General features: G+C 39.8%; 1 protein-coding gene across 1 annotated transcript in view; it reads left to right on the forward strand.

Annotated features, from left to right (window-relative positions):
- The window catches only part of cspg4ba (chondroitin sulfate proteoglycan 4ba), a 38,006-nt gene that overhangs the window by 7,427 nt on the left and 15,207 nt on the right, over window positions 1–15,372 (forward strand). Inside the window, exons 3-6 of the mRNA XM_042488488.2 lie at window positions 2,732–6,304; window positions 7,233–7,706; window positions 8,901–9,077; window positions 14,721–14,919. Of these exons, the coding sequence (XP_042344422.2) occupies window positions 2,732–6,304; window positions 7,233–7,706; window positions 8,901–9,077; window positions 14,721–14,919 (4,423 nt within the window). The remainder of the gene's footprint in view (window positions 1–2,731; window positions 6,305–7,232; window positions 7,707–8,900; window positions 9,078–14,720; window positions 14,920–15,372) is intronic.

Here is a 15,372-nt window from a genome sequence, read left to right on the forward strand (position 1 = left end):
TTGATGCAGAAAAGGCACAAATTAATACTGTTAATAGTGTTTGATACTCAGAATTTTCTGGCAGAGGACCCTCCAATGTTGAAACAAAACCTACATCCTTGTGTGCAGCCATGAACGGTTGTGCTCAGCGACTGCAGTGCCTTTGGCTGATTAAGGGCTTGGTCAGTTGAAATGCATAACTTAATTCATTTTAATATAAATCAGTTTTCCCTTGATTAAAATTTGTACCCATCATTTTTGTCATTATGGATTTGTAATGGATAATTGAGATGACTGGTAATATAGTAAGATATTATAAGTATCCCGTAAAAAGTGTGTCTCCCTTTTTCTCAAGGCACTGACTTCTGCAATTCGAATAAGCTTAAATTACTAAGACGGAAAAAATATGAGAACCCAGCTTTTATTAAAATTAAATTCAACAAAAAATGCGTGCCAGCAGTCAAAAAAGACTGATATTACTGCTGCAATAATAATCTGGCTCTAAATATGCATTACATGCATTACACATCGCTGGAAATTTATTTCCTAATGACAAAATATATTTACCTTGGGCACAGTTAAGAGATTTAGGATGGGTTTGTGTCCCATGTCGGGAGCACTATTTTAAGCGCACAACACAAGCCTTGTTGGGAGGATTTAGGGGTGAACTACATTTGGCCCTTCGAGACTGCTTCTGCAGCATCCAGTAAGCAGCTCTGCCAGGCTAAATCAGCATGCAGAATGGACAGACGTACTGTAGGAAGCCTTTTTAATATGCAGACACATTCATAAGAAACACAGGAAGTCCTGAGATATGCATTATAGCTTTTGTGCATCAAACTCGAGAAACCCTTGTGGCTAAGCTTCTATTTGTGTCAGACTTGTGCTACCGGGAATGAATCACACTGACGACTGTGTTGCACTGTCGTACTTCAGTGAGCACGAGGAGTGAACCGCTCGTCCGTGTTCCTTAAACTGGCACAGGTCACCAAATAATTTTTTTTTGTTCGCTCGCACAAGTTATCCCCGGGCTTGGGGTCTCATTCCATGTGAGTCAGACATGAGCGTCGCTCCCTGGAAACCCGTGCATGAATAGCAGGGACTCAGCAGCATGCCTTGACAAGCACGTCATATAAATACAGCATTAGTTTGAGATGGTGACATGATGCTCTGCGGACATAGCTGAAGGCAAAGAGATAATAGTTCTCTTCCTGCTTTAAATCACAGACAAAGCTCACTGTTATAACACCAGCTGACATCACGGAATTTAAACATCCTGTGTTTCTCTTCCCAGGTGTCATAGTGTCTACAGTTATTCAGTTAATTATTATAGGACATAATTAAATAGGTTATAGAAAGCATCTGATACAATGAAAATATTTTAAGAATGTGTGTATTATTTTTGTATTTGTAATTAAATATAGACATTTATGTTCGTAAAATATTATTTTAAAAAATTCTTCATAATCATACCAAATGAAATCAAATGTAATTTATATAGGACATTTCATACAATCACGTAGTCCAAAGTGTTTCACAGAGCAAGATTAGCAACATATAAAAAAAACCTCTAAAAATTATAATAATAGAATAGAAATAAGATGTTTAAAACAAATGTAAGAACAAATAAACATGACATAGAATAGTACAGAATACCAAAGTATGTCTTGAGGTTTCTTTAAAAAAAATGTCCCCTGATGAGGAGTCCCTCAGATGCTCAGGCAGACTGTTCCACAAAGTTGGGCCGCAGTGGCTAAACGTCAATTCACAGTGGATTTTTGTTGAAGGGACCTGCTAGTTACATATCTAAGAAGCATATCTGAGAGCTAGGCTGATGCCAGACCGGTTTAAAAACTAAAAAGAGAATCTTAAAATAAATTCTTAAACTGACAGGCAGCCAATGCAGTGACTTTAAAATGGTAATAAGTGATATGTTTTCTATATGTGGTCTTTGTTACTGTTCTGGCTGTTGCGTTCTGAACAAGTTGCAGGCGGCCAACAGCTTTTTGAGAAAGACCAAACAAGAGGGCATTACAGTGACAAGTCTTAAGGTTAAAAAGGCATACATTAGTTTTTCTGTATCAGCCTGAGAGAGGAACAGTCTGACCTTAGCAATATTTCTAAGGTGATAAAATGACAGTGAATGATGTTTCTAATGTTCGATTCAAAACTGAGGTCAGAATCTAGGATAACCCTGAGGTGTTTGACTCGGTTCTGGGTATGAAGAGCTAGTGACTTAAGGTACCAGAGTTGCAACCTATATATGCATATTTAAAAAAAGGGTCTGCAGCTATGGCTAAAGCATTGTTTATTCCAATTTTATTAATATTAAATGTGTCGTATGTCTGAAGAGCACCACCTTCAACACTGCATGTATTTTGGTCCCTTGCAATATGCCTGCCAAGTGTGAAGTAGATCAGCTGAACAGTTCTCGAGATATGTGAAGGGCACAGATACAGAGATGCCGTCCTTGCTTCATCGTAAGATCTATGGATTAGTTCTTGAGGTTTTTCAGTGTGGAACAAAGTGGTGAGCCAACTGACCAACACAGCCATTCCTTAGAGGCACGTCACTAACATGGCCATCAATTACAGCAATCATACTGAATGTAGGAAATCACAGAGAAGGCCTACTCCAAACTGATAAATCTGAATGTAACTTGAATTGCTGCTCAGATCAGTATGTGAATTTGCCATTCATTTTTGTAATATAGTATATTTTGTAATCCTTTTTTTTTTGTATCTTCTCTTAGCTAAAACTAGACCTTGGATCGGGGGAGGTAGTGTTACAGTCAGAAGGAGGCACCCAGCTTAACGACCTGGCATGGCACTCAGTGGAGGTCCGTCATGTGCAGCATAACGTCACTCTGACCGTAGACAAGAACTCTCACACTGATGTGAAGATGCCAGGCTCCAGTCACAATCTCCACATTTTGGACGGGCTCTATGTTGGAGGCTCAGGAGGCCTAGACAGACTTTACCTCCCTAGAGACCTGATCGGCTTCCGAGGCTGCATGGACGAGGTGCTCTTTAACGAACACAACTTGTTGTCATCACTGAGGCCATATATGGGATTCAAGAATGTCCATGAGGTGTCTTTAGGCTGCAGTCCTCAGTTCTTTGCCACAGAGGAGGACCCTATCAGCTTCTTCAGCTCGAGGGCTTACATTTCTCTTCCAACCTGGAATGCCCAACAGGAAGCAATATTTGAGTGTGTTGTGCACACTTCAGCCAAAGAGGGAATTATCCTTTACAGTTCAGCCAGAGAGGGAGACTTTTTGGCTGTGGAGATTCAAGAAGGTTTGCCAGTGGCCATTGTTGGGAAAGGTGGAACCAAAACCGAGCTTCGTTCACTCACATTCATCAATGACAGGAAATGGCATACTATTAAGTTGCAATTCAGTTCTAGAAGTCTTGAGCTAAGTGTTGATGGAGAGATGGTGAAGAGTAGCATTAGCTCTCGTTCAAAGGGGCTTCAGCTCAAAGGATATCTTTTCATTGGAGGTATCGATGACAGCACCAGATCAGAGGTCAGAAAGGTGGGGCTTGTCTCTGTGTCAGGAAAACGTGTCAGAGGAGGTTCTTTTAAAGGATGTATGAAGAAGATTGAAGTCAGTGGAGTGAAAACTGGTCTCTCAAATGCTGTCGTCACCAAGGATATCTCAGTTGGTTGTGAACCAGAGAAAGAACCAGAACCATCGACCACTTTGAGTCCAACAAGTGCTCCAGCATCCTTATTTCATTTGGTGACACCAACTCCGTTACTTTACATGTCCACCCTCGCAAGGGGCTTGGACAGAAAGTATGGAACAAATTTTGTACAGCTCAGAAACCTTGTAGTCCAGGAAGGTGGTCGAGCATCTCTTGAGGCCAAACACATTAAGGTTCTCTTGGACTTCAAGAAGCTTGGCATTCGGCAGTCTCAGATTGTGTTTCGAATTCAGGAGCAACCAATTCGTGGTCAGATAAGGCTTGATGTCGATCAGGACCAAGAGGAGAACACCTTCAGTATGTTGGACCTCTGGCATGGACGAGTAATGTATATCCATGGAGGCTCAGAGGAACCGGATGACTTCTTCATGTTTTCAGTTTATTCCAGCAGTAGAAAACAAGTTCCTGATTATCTGAAGGGCAACAAATTGTACCGCTACAATATTACTGTGACACCCACCAACGATGCACCTGAATTGAGTCTCCCTGAAGGCAACCTCTTTGTCCTGTTGGAGAACTCAAAGAAACGCCTCACCACTGATGTTCTGAAGGCCACAGACATTGACAGCAACTACACCGACCTTGTCTTCTCCGTGCTTGGGAACCTGAACGCTGACGCAGGATATTTGGAAATTGAAAAGAACCCTGGCAAGGCAGTGACCTCATTCTCATATACAGACTTGGAGGAATTGAGAGTGTACTACGTTCACACAGGGGTTCGAAATTCACGGATAGTTCTTAGAGTTAGCGATGGGGAAAAGGTAAGCAACACTGTGGTTCTAAGGGTCATGGCTGTAGCACTGGAGTATAAGATTGCCAACAACACAGGCCTTGAGATTATTCAAGGAGAGACAGCTATACTTGGTTCAAAGCAGCTGGCTGTGCAAACCAATGCTGTAAAACAAGTTGTAGACATTCGATATGATATCATCGAACCCCCTCAGTATGGAGAACTCCAGAGACTTCACTCAAGCGGTGAATGGAGGCATACTGACTCGTTTTCCCAAAGGCTTCTTGAAAAAGAGCGCCTGAGGTATGTAAGCACTTTTCAAGAAATTCAAACATCCAACGCCACTGATTATTTTAAGAGCAAGGTTACTGTGGCTGCAAGGACAACCACTGAAATACTCTTTCCAATCACTGTGAAGTGGGTGAAGTACCACCTGGTGAAGAATGTGATGATGGACATGGATAAAGTTAGAAAAGTGACACTGGATTCAGAGTATCTTTATGCAACGGCTGAAGGTGTGGCTCTTTCAGAGGATGACCTCTATTTTCGGGTTCTCACCACACCAAAGAAAGGGAAACTCCTGTTTGACAGTACAGTCCTGACAAAGAACTCCACCTTTAGCCAAAGAGACATAACAGACAAAAAAGTACATTACGAGCTAGTCGACAGGCCTTATGAAGATACAAGTGATCGGTTCAAATTCCAGCTGGTTTCCAAACATGCTCAATCACAATACTATGACTTCCGGTTTTCCATTAAAGCTGATGTCAACAGCGTGTTTATGAGAAATGATGGACTCTCTCTTCAGGAGGGAGAAAGTAAACTTATCACAAAGGATGAGCTCTTTGCAGAGACTTTGAGTACAAAGGATATGTACTATACTGTCATAAGCAGCCCCAAGAATGGCAAGCTAGCCCGTATTAGCCAGTCAAATTCCAATGCAAGCTATGACAATATCTTAATATTTAGTAATCAGGATATTTTAGAGGAACGAATTATGTACATCCATGATGACACTGAAACAACTCAAGATGAGTTCACTTTCATAGCCTCCACCAGCCAAGGATTCAAATCCTCCATCGCCGACGATGAAATTGGCTCTAAAGAAGGAGTGTTCAACATCTCTATTCAGCTAATAAATGACCAAAAGCCAGTACGTGTTATTGATAAAGTTTTCAATGTAGTACGGGATGGACAGAGGCTGCTCACCATACAGGATTTGCGTTATCATGACAAAGACTCTGATTTTGATGATGGCCAGTTGATTTACACTCGACGTGGAATCCCGATGGGAGATCTAGTGTTGGTTAATGACACCACACATCGGCTGTTCCAGTTTCGACAGAAGGATTTGGAAGAAAAGAGAGTGTTGTTTATTCACAAAGGTGTTAGCACTGGCAGGTTTGTGCTCTTTGTCTCAGATGGAAAACATTTTGTGTCAAGCCTTTTAGACATCAGTGCACACGACCCTTTCTTGAAGGTTGGCAACAACACCGGCCTCCTGGTTCAGAAGGGCCAGTCCGTAACATTTTCCACCAGTAATTTTAGCATCATATCAAATTTGGACATCAGAAATGACCAGGAGGTCATCTTCAAGGTGGACGAGGCTCCCAAGTATGGAGGACTCTATCGCAGTGAAACAAAGGTGGAGTCATTCTCACAGTCTGACTTGAAGGATGGACTGATCTCCTATCGGCACAATGACAGCAAACATCTTGCAGACTATTTCAACTTAACAGTTAAAGCTAAAGTTCTTCAACTGGCGGTGAGGATCAATGTGAAGGTTTACCTGGAAAGTCATCAGAGGCCACCCATCGTGCTGCATCACAACATGTTACTGGTGGAAGAGGGAAAACCAGTGAAGATCAGTGGAACTAAACTAGAGGTGAGTGTCTCAGAAGAGAGACAGAGTTTGAAATAAGTGGCAATGTAATTTTGGTATTTGTTTAAATAATACAATGGCCATTTTGATTGCAATTTATGTTAAATATGTTAAATGTTTATGTTAAATATCATCACAATATCACAATTGGTCTACCACAAAAATCTAGTTAGGCTAGGTTTTCTTTAGTTAATTTTCATATGAAGTTTGTTTGACCATTGTTCACTAAATCACTCCTTTACTGATAACGATAATAATAAGAATTATAATATTAATAACAATGATATGCATACTTATGGGAGTCTCTCATCAATGAGTAGATGGTGGGTCTAGTTCCGTAGAAAGAAAATAGTTCCTACATAAACCTGCTCACAACAAGGTCTGTGGATTATCTTGAGTAACCGGGTCATGATTTATGTAAAGAGACATCGCTGTTGACTGTTTTAAATGTGTTTATTTGGCCCTTTGAGCACCACAAACCAAATGCCATCTAGTCCCATGCAGACATCTCCACAGCTGATAGTTCCAACAATCAGCAACTCACACAAAAATTGTCCAGACTGAAAAAAAGCACTTCAAGTTATGAATAATAGTATTTGTTTTTGATTTGGGGTTGAACATTCCCCATAAGAGCCTCCAGCCCTGTTTCTGAAAATCTTATATATAACAACCTGCATGTTTGGTGTAGTTATGGTGACAGAACTAAACAACATTTAACAGATAATGTAAACTATAATAAAAGGACAATGTCATGCTAGTGTTGCAGTAAAAGAGCAGTTCTTTCTGCTCTGAAAGGGCAGAAACTGAATGCTGACCAGTCTTTGTTTAACAATGATGCCATGTTACATTGAGAGCAAAATGAAAACAAAACTTTAGTGACACATGGAACATTTCAAATTTAACCAGTGAATATGTTTGCTGATCGCTGCAGGTCACTCACGAGGACAACCTGCCATCTGAGATTGCATTCACAGTCAAGGTAGCCCCATCTCATGGCTTTCTCCGGCGTTTTGTCGAAGCGGAGGAGCGCTACATCGGAACCAAACAGTCCCCTGTCAAGACGTTTACCCAAGAGGACATTAACAGTGGGAACATCCAGTACATGCAGGCGGAGCCCAACAAAGTGAACGACACCTTCGTCCTTGATGCCACCAACGGCGTGACTGACGTCACAGACATTAGGATGTCTGTTGACATCATCCCACGCCTCATCCCTCTCCAGGTCTCCAATTTCACACTGAATGAGGGCGCCTCCAAGGCACTGACCCAGGACGTGCTCAAAGTCACAAACCGACACTTCTCTGGAATCAACTTCCTGTATAGTTTGACTGAGCCCCCGCAGCACGGTCACATTGAGCACTCTCGACACCCCGGTGTGGCCATAACGTCTTTCACCAGGAGACAGGTGAGACATTCTGACAGACACTGTTATAGTTGCTATGGAAAAATTGCAATAGGCCTGCAGTTGGATTAATGGATAAATAATTTGAATTTGTGTGATGGTGATATTTTTCATGCCCATAACTAACACTGAAGACACAGAAGTCATACCTGTTTGTTTTTGTCGTAGTCATTACTATTTTTGCAGATATGGAATGATCTTTAAATTTGACTCTTTTTTTCCCTGTTCTTCGTCTCCTTTTTGTAATTTTTAATTTTATTTTGTAGCCTAATGTTTGTCCTTGGGGACAGATTTAGTATATCTAATCTTAAGATGCATGAAGTTAATTACTGTACAGCAATATTTTAGAAAAAATAATAATAATATTAGATTAATAATAATAATAATAATAATATAGATATTGTGTAATCTTTTAAAATACTTTGGGATGATATTATGTTATCCAGCTACCACCATTCATCACAGATTTCCAAATCTTACACTAAATTCAAGTTGATTTCTTCATCTCTTAACTAGAAGTGACACATTTCCAGTATCTCTAACACATTTTTATAATACATCCAGTCCATATACCACTATTTTACTTTAGATATTATAAAAGTTAAAAATACCCTTGCCAAAAAAAGTCAGTGACTTTCACAAGTATTAACATAGTCATGAAAGTATTAACATAGTCAATGAGTGCAGATGAAGGAAACAAATATTTTGTTGTTACATTTTTGTTTCTGTGACCTTCAGAGGACCAGAAAGTAACTGTGGCCCAACCAACCAACCACAGTCTCCCTTGTTCTTCTGTCATGTCCACTGACATTTAACGCAAATGTTTCAAATTTGACCCTACTCTACAGGCATTTTTTTAACAAGTTTTGTAACCTAAAGTTCATCCTTCATTAAATCACAGCGTTAAAGGAAGGAAAAAACAGCATTACCCTGGCTGACCCCCCTCTCAACTCACCCAACCCCAGCTGGAATCTCTGGCTCTTGCTATTTTTTTCTGTCATGTTTGTGCTTCTCATTAATTTCTAAAATTGCACAAAGCATTGATGCGTTTAATTTTTGCCCCTATATGCATGTCATGTCATAGGAAATTAGATGATTGCGACCTAAGAGTCACTAATCATTATGTTGTTTTGTACCTGTTTTTAATAGATATTTGTAGTTTTAATTTCCCTAATAATTTCTATGACCTTTAATTAGGTGGAACATGAATTCATTTACTACGTCCATGACAGCAGCGAAACCTTTGCTGACAACTTCACTGTGGTGGCCAATGACACAGGCCTGAGGAAGCAGAGCGCAGCCCAGACGGTGTACATCCAGGTTTCAGCTGTCAACGATGAGCCTCCTGTTATTACAGCCAACAGGGTCCTCAGGGTGAGTCGGCACTGCTGCTCTATATTTAAACTCTCGACTTTTTTTTTTTTTACTAGCAGGTCTGGCACGATAACTTACTGTCAGACAATTTTCATGTGGGCAGTGTTGCAAGTTGCCATGGCTGGCTGGCTGGCTCAATGAGGGAAACTATGCTTGCTATGTGGAGGAGGGTCCAGAGGGGCTGGCAGCCCTTGACATACATTTGGAGGTGTCTGGGATTTGTAGGAAAGTGTGTTTATGGTGCTAAGGTGTTAAGCTTTCAAACAAATTCTAGTTTTTATAGGAAGCACTGTTTTGGGTTTTTTTGTGGTTCAGTTTCCAGCAGTCTTGCTTCAGTGAATTTAAGAGGGAGCTGCTGTTTTGCATATTTTGGGTTGACTGGAAATTATTTTAAAGGCTGCTTATGAATACCAAACAGTATAAAATCAAATGCAAAATAACCCACAGGCATTATACAGACAGACGGTCTCGCTCCCGCAAATATGTCAGTTGAATTTAGTCCCTTTCACAGGCATCCTGGTGTTGAGTGGCATGATGGCGTCATGGCCTGAAAATAGCAAACACTGTGACCACATGTTGACAGTCCAGTCCAGTTTCACATCTTTCTTCACTATTTGCTCATCCAAAGAAAACCTGCAGGTTATTTAAAACCCGTCTTTAAAAAGCACTTCTACTCATATACATTTTCAATTTTATGTTTTTCTCTGGTTAGATGGACGTTGTCTGTGTGTGTCCATGTGCTCAGCAGTTCTGGTTTGTACTCTGGCATCTTTAGTGGCCAGAGTTGGGAGAGGTCCAGCTGGAAAGAAAGCTTGAAGTATAGGTCTCTATTGTCTGTGCAGCTCTTCCCTAAATGCCTCAAATTCCTCTTGGATCCTGTAGACTCAGAGTGACTCCTAAAATTCACTTCACTTAAAACATTGGGAAGCCAGTTGAATTAAAGAAGTTTTAATCAAAAACCCTGAAAATGTTTTTGAATGGGAGCTTTTTGTGATTTTTTTTGGCAGCCATCATTCAGATGAATAAGTTTTAGCAGCATTGCACAGACACCATAGAAGCATTATTTATTTATTTATTTATTTATGCATTTAAGTGGTTTAGTGAATATTGGAGCCTTGATGTTTTTGTTATCATTTGCTTTTATCATATGTCTGTTGTCTGAGTTGTTTTGTTTTGTACTACGTGTCAATTCCTCGTCTGGCTATCACAAAACAGATCTACTCTGAGTAACCTGAGACTGATGATAACTAAAAACTGGCCCGCACATATTGATTATCAGTTTCATTCAAAGGTGATCACTAGTCATAATTTTACTAGATTTTGGGTGTTGGGTCTGGATTTTGTCCACAAGGTGGCTCTCTGCCACTGCACTTCATTAAACGTGTATTTCAGAGGATTTTGATAGATTCGCAGGTGGTCTTACAGAGATATTTATTGATTCCCTCAGAATTAGTTTTGGAACAGCTTGAATGTTTATATCCTCAGATTTGTATTCATCAATTGTGCCACAGGATTTATATTTACATGTCATATGAAATCTGCTATTGCTGAATAAACCCTAAGATAAAGTATAATCTGCTGTGATATGAATAAATCTGTCTTGAAAATGTAAACAATTTAGCCAAAAATGAAACAAAACAAACAACACTGACAAAAGAAATACATCCAAGGATTTCTACTTTACAAAAATCTTAATTATGCCAACAAATAACTTGAGTTCTCTGTCTGTATTACAGAATCTGCCCACATGTTTTAAACTGAAGTCAGTAAAGTAATAACTAAAATGTTTTGAATTTGTAGTTGTGGCAGTGCTACTGCTTATGGTATACATTTGACCTGTTTGTGACAGACATCTGTGACAGATGTCTAACAATAATGGCTTCACAAAGAACATCAGCAGTCTGTGATGGTGTTAAACTGTCAGGATTTTAAAAAGCTGTGAGCAGAGTCTCTTGAGGTCAGATGTAGTTTTTTATCTTCTGTGACCTCCTGACAACATGTTTAAGAAGCAATATATGACTGAAATCGTTCTTTTTAAACAATTTTGTGCTTAGATTGTTTTTATTATTATTATTTTGGTGCAGGTTTGATAATCTTTTTAAACACCTCAACAAATAAACATGAAAACAGTCATTCTTTGGAAGTCAAGACTCTCAGGAATTAAATGACTGTAGATGAAAGATGTGGTCAGGTTTGTTTTGTTTAAACTTCACTGTCATCTCCGTCACTAAAACTGCAGCCTGTGGAGCAGCAGACGCCCCGTCAAGCGGGGGATTGATCTTGACTCCAAGGGGCTGCTTGTGCAAATTGATCTCATGTGTCTTGTCTTTGAAATCGGTGAGTCACACTAATGTTGTTCCTCAGACTGATCCTGCTGTGGCTTCCTGTTAAACGGGGGATTATTGGAGGTGTAGTCATTTCCCACTAGATCAACACACACTCACATGCGAGGCAAGTCCTCTCATGTGGGAGGACGTGATGCTGTGGGACCGATGTGATGTGTGTGGTGGGTGGATGTGGAGTTTGCAGGTGCTAATTGAAAAAGTAACCCACACTTCTGTTCCAGTAAGTAACATTTAGAGCCAAGTGAGAGGCCAGTTCACTGCCAGTTACACCCGAGCCTTTCATTTTGTCATTTCATGGTAATTTTAGGACCATTTAGACTTCAGTTTTAAAAGGTAAAACCCCCCCTCAGATGCTCTCACACCCATATCTTGTATCATCTGATGCTTGTGATAGGCTGTACATTCCTGCAGCTGTTTTTTTTCTTTCTGGTTTTTGCACCCGCTGGTCCCCCCCCCTGCGATTCTCACTTCTGCAGTCTGTGATCACTGACATTTCTCACACTGACCAGAAAAAGCATTGGGAACTTGCTAGTTTAATCTCACCACTAATGTGAAACACTACATATATTTTGGTTGCCTAGCACCTCAGCATGGCCTGCTAAAAACTGCTCTAACAGTTTGTAAAAAAAAAAAAAAGTTTGTGTGCAAAGGCCTGTAATTTATATGTTACAGAGAGATACTCTCAGCGCCCTGAGCTCCAACCAAAGTAAATTTTGTGGCAAAACCAAACAATAACATTTATTGTAACATTACAGCTGTTTGAATTAATGTTTTTATTTTGAAGATGGGTCAAATGACATCATGTAATGTGTTAGTTTTCCCTCATGGTGACAAACCTGCTGATAATTATAACTTCTGCAGTTCCCCTCAGCTATACAGCACATCTCAGCATCTTTAGATCTTTTTTCTTCAGCCTCAGCTTTACTGTTTTTGTTCACTTTCAACCCTCTCATTAGTGTTGTTTCCAGTCACAACGAGCAGTTTTTTTAGGGAGAAAAGTCTTAAAACTCACTGTTTGCCAGCACACTTTGACAAAGTTAGAGTCAAACTGGTAAACACATTTGGGCATTCAGCTGCCAAAGAGCCACATATTGAGTGAATGTTGGACTTACATTCATCAGGTGGCCAGAACATGAGTAAAATTTTGTTTTGTTAAGTTTTCTGTAAAAACTGAACAAGGTGATTTTATGTTCATGTTTGCAACTTGCTTCCAGTGCCCCAAAGTGACCAAACTATTTTGTACCCAACCTTAAAGGTATACAATGCAGGATTTTCCTAAAAAATGATGTATAGACTCACACATAAGTAATCCCACTCAATATCACTTGTGTATTTATCTGCAGCGACCTGGCTCTATGCCTGTCTTTTCTCATTTTCGTCTTATTTTGCTGTATTTGGGGCACAGCAGTCAGGTGAGGTGAGGACTTTATAGGCAGGGGTGCTAGGCTATAAGCAGCATGCATCCAAGAGGAAGCTCCAAAAATCGCACCGCACAAGAAGAAAGGAAAAAATAGTGAATCTGGGGATTCCTGTGATGTATACTTTTAACTAAAAATAATAAAATAAAATAAATAAATTACAGTTGGTCTCAAGGTAATTTTACTAAATCTTGGTATCCCCACCACATGAAGAAATTTAGATATGAAAATGAGTTATGAGTCGTATTTTCCAGATGTGGAAAATTAATATAAAATATTACAAGTTTTGGAAAAGTCATGGCATTTTGTTGTATGTAATGAAATTGTTAGTCATAGTAGTACCCTTCCACATGGTGTAACATAACGTCAAATTTATATTCTGCAGCTTTTAACCGTCAGGTACGTTCCCTCTCTCCCGTCATGTATGCTAGCTTGCTGAAATGATTTTTGAATCAAGTTTGAATTGATAAGTTTGAAAAACACTTGGCAAGGGAAGAAAAGATCAAAAATTAAAATTATAACGGTTCATAGAAAAATCATGGAAAAGTTTGTAAATTTTGTCCATGAAAAGGACCCAGTTGCTCTGACAGAAGATATTAATAAAATATATTTTATTCATAGAGAAAATCCAAAATATGATATGTGTCTATATTAATGTAACAGCAGACAATGATCACAAGTACGAGTAGGATTTTAATGATGAAGACATTTTTACATGTGACAGTAGGAACAACGCAGATGTTAAAAATAAGTTAATGATGGCTGAATTCCATTTAGCTGCTTAAATTTCAGGGTCCTGGTATTGTGCGTGCTGGCTTACTGTCACGCTGTCATGGTTTAGTGGGACACGTGAATACAACAGAGCCATTTTTAATGTTATTAGTGATACCTGTGCTTTCCTTCAGTGACAGTTCAAAATGTTCTTTTCAAGTAATCAGATTAAATTTTTCGTGATTTTTGTCCTCTCAGTAATTACTGCAGAATCATAACCTGTGTGAGGGACAGTGGTGTGTTATGCAATAGCTTGGACTATAGAGGCTCATCCTTTGTTGTCAAGTGTCTGCATGGTTCGGTGGCTTTGTGCTCTGTGTGTCAATGAGTTCCTCTGTTCCTTCGTGTTAGCTCAAGGCTTTTGAATTTACATGGAAGCAGGACCTTAACTGCGCCTCGCCAACGCTCACTCCAACTCTGTTTACAGTCTGCATGGCTATATTTAGTCCTTGCATGCTCTTCATTTGAATTATGTCTGTGAATGTGACTTGAGTGACATTTTTCCATGGCTTGTTACTGTCTTTTGTCTTTAGGTGCCTCGGTTAGAGATTTTTTTTATAGCAGTTCTGCTTGTTTGGATGATACATGGCACAGTGGGAAGTGGCGGTTGAAAAGAAAGAGAGAGAAACATGTGAAATAGCCTTGGAGCTGGACTCACACCCACAGCATCCTGGGTCCATTGTATGTGGTGATGAATGACAAGGACACATCAGCTGTTTCCCCTGGTCTCACTTCCTTTTCAGTTGTGTTATGTCTGAGCAGGGGAGGTGAAACATAGCTGCTTTACAAGTCTATTTAACTAGTGAGTGAAGTGCATGAGACAATCTTATTAAGTATGTTTTAATTTGGGGGGATTTCTTTAAAAAAAATGGCATTGGCATGTGGAAATAAGCTCTAATGTTGCCAGTTTTTTGCCCTATGGTATAACAAAATATGACAATATTTCATTCTGTCTATCAAAATAAATGTCAAAGTGGCATTTGGCTGTCAGATCCAGTTAGCCCTACGTCATGAGCCATGTCAGACAAAATGTCTCTGTTCCTGGAGGTCCGTATTTTCATGGAGATTACAAATGACACCTGTTCTGTCCTTGTCCGTCTTGTGTCCAGGTTTGGGTGTCCTCAGTGACGGAGATCAGGCCGGAGGATCTGAGAGCGCAGGACCTGGACACACCAGCAGAGGAGCTGCATTTCATGGTGACCCCACCCAGCAACGGACACCTGGCCCTGAAGAGCGCCCCCATGAAGGCAGTGCTCAACTTCACCCAGGAGCACATCGACCAGGGACAGCTGCTGTTTGTTCACAAAGGTAACATCTGTTTTTCTCTCACCTGCTGAAGTGTAAACACTGCATGACGACACTGGAGAAAAACCCCACAAAAAACAGAGATGTATTCCTTGATTTAATTTAATGAAGAGGGGTCTGACAGTCGCCAGGTGTTTACAGAGGTTATTTGATATTTGTTTTTTTCCTCGTTTATTTTCCTCTTTTTTCAGTAAATATTAATGAAAAATCATAGATATTTGATTTTGAGTCTGTGGGTGCATGTATATATTTCATTTATTACAGTTTAGGTTTAAGTGAATAAGGAAGCTGCTTAATTAAAATTCAGTGACTAATGGAGAAGGGGTGGGATTAAATAAGTTTTTACTTCTTCTCACTCTTTTTGGAATATATGTAAACCAATTCATCATATGTTTGACCATTTCTTTTGCTTTATGTTTTTCATTGTCTGGAAATATTACTTTTTGTCTGTCTGAT

The sequence above is a fragment of the Plectropomus leopardus genome, chromosome 4 (genome assembly GCF_026936395.1).
Source record: "Plectropomus leopardus strain MGB_pleo_1.0 chromosome 4, ASM2693639v1, whole genome shotgun sequence".
Taxonomy (NCBI): domain Eukaryota; kingdom Metazoa; phylum Chordata; class Actinopteri; order Perciformes; family Serranidae; genus Plectropomus; species Plectropomus leopardus.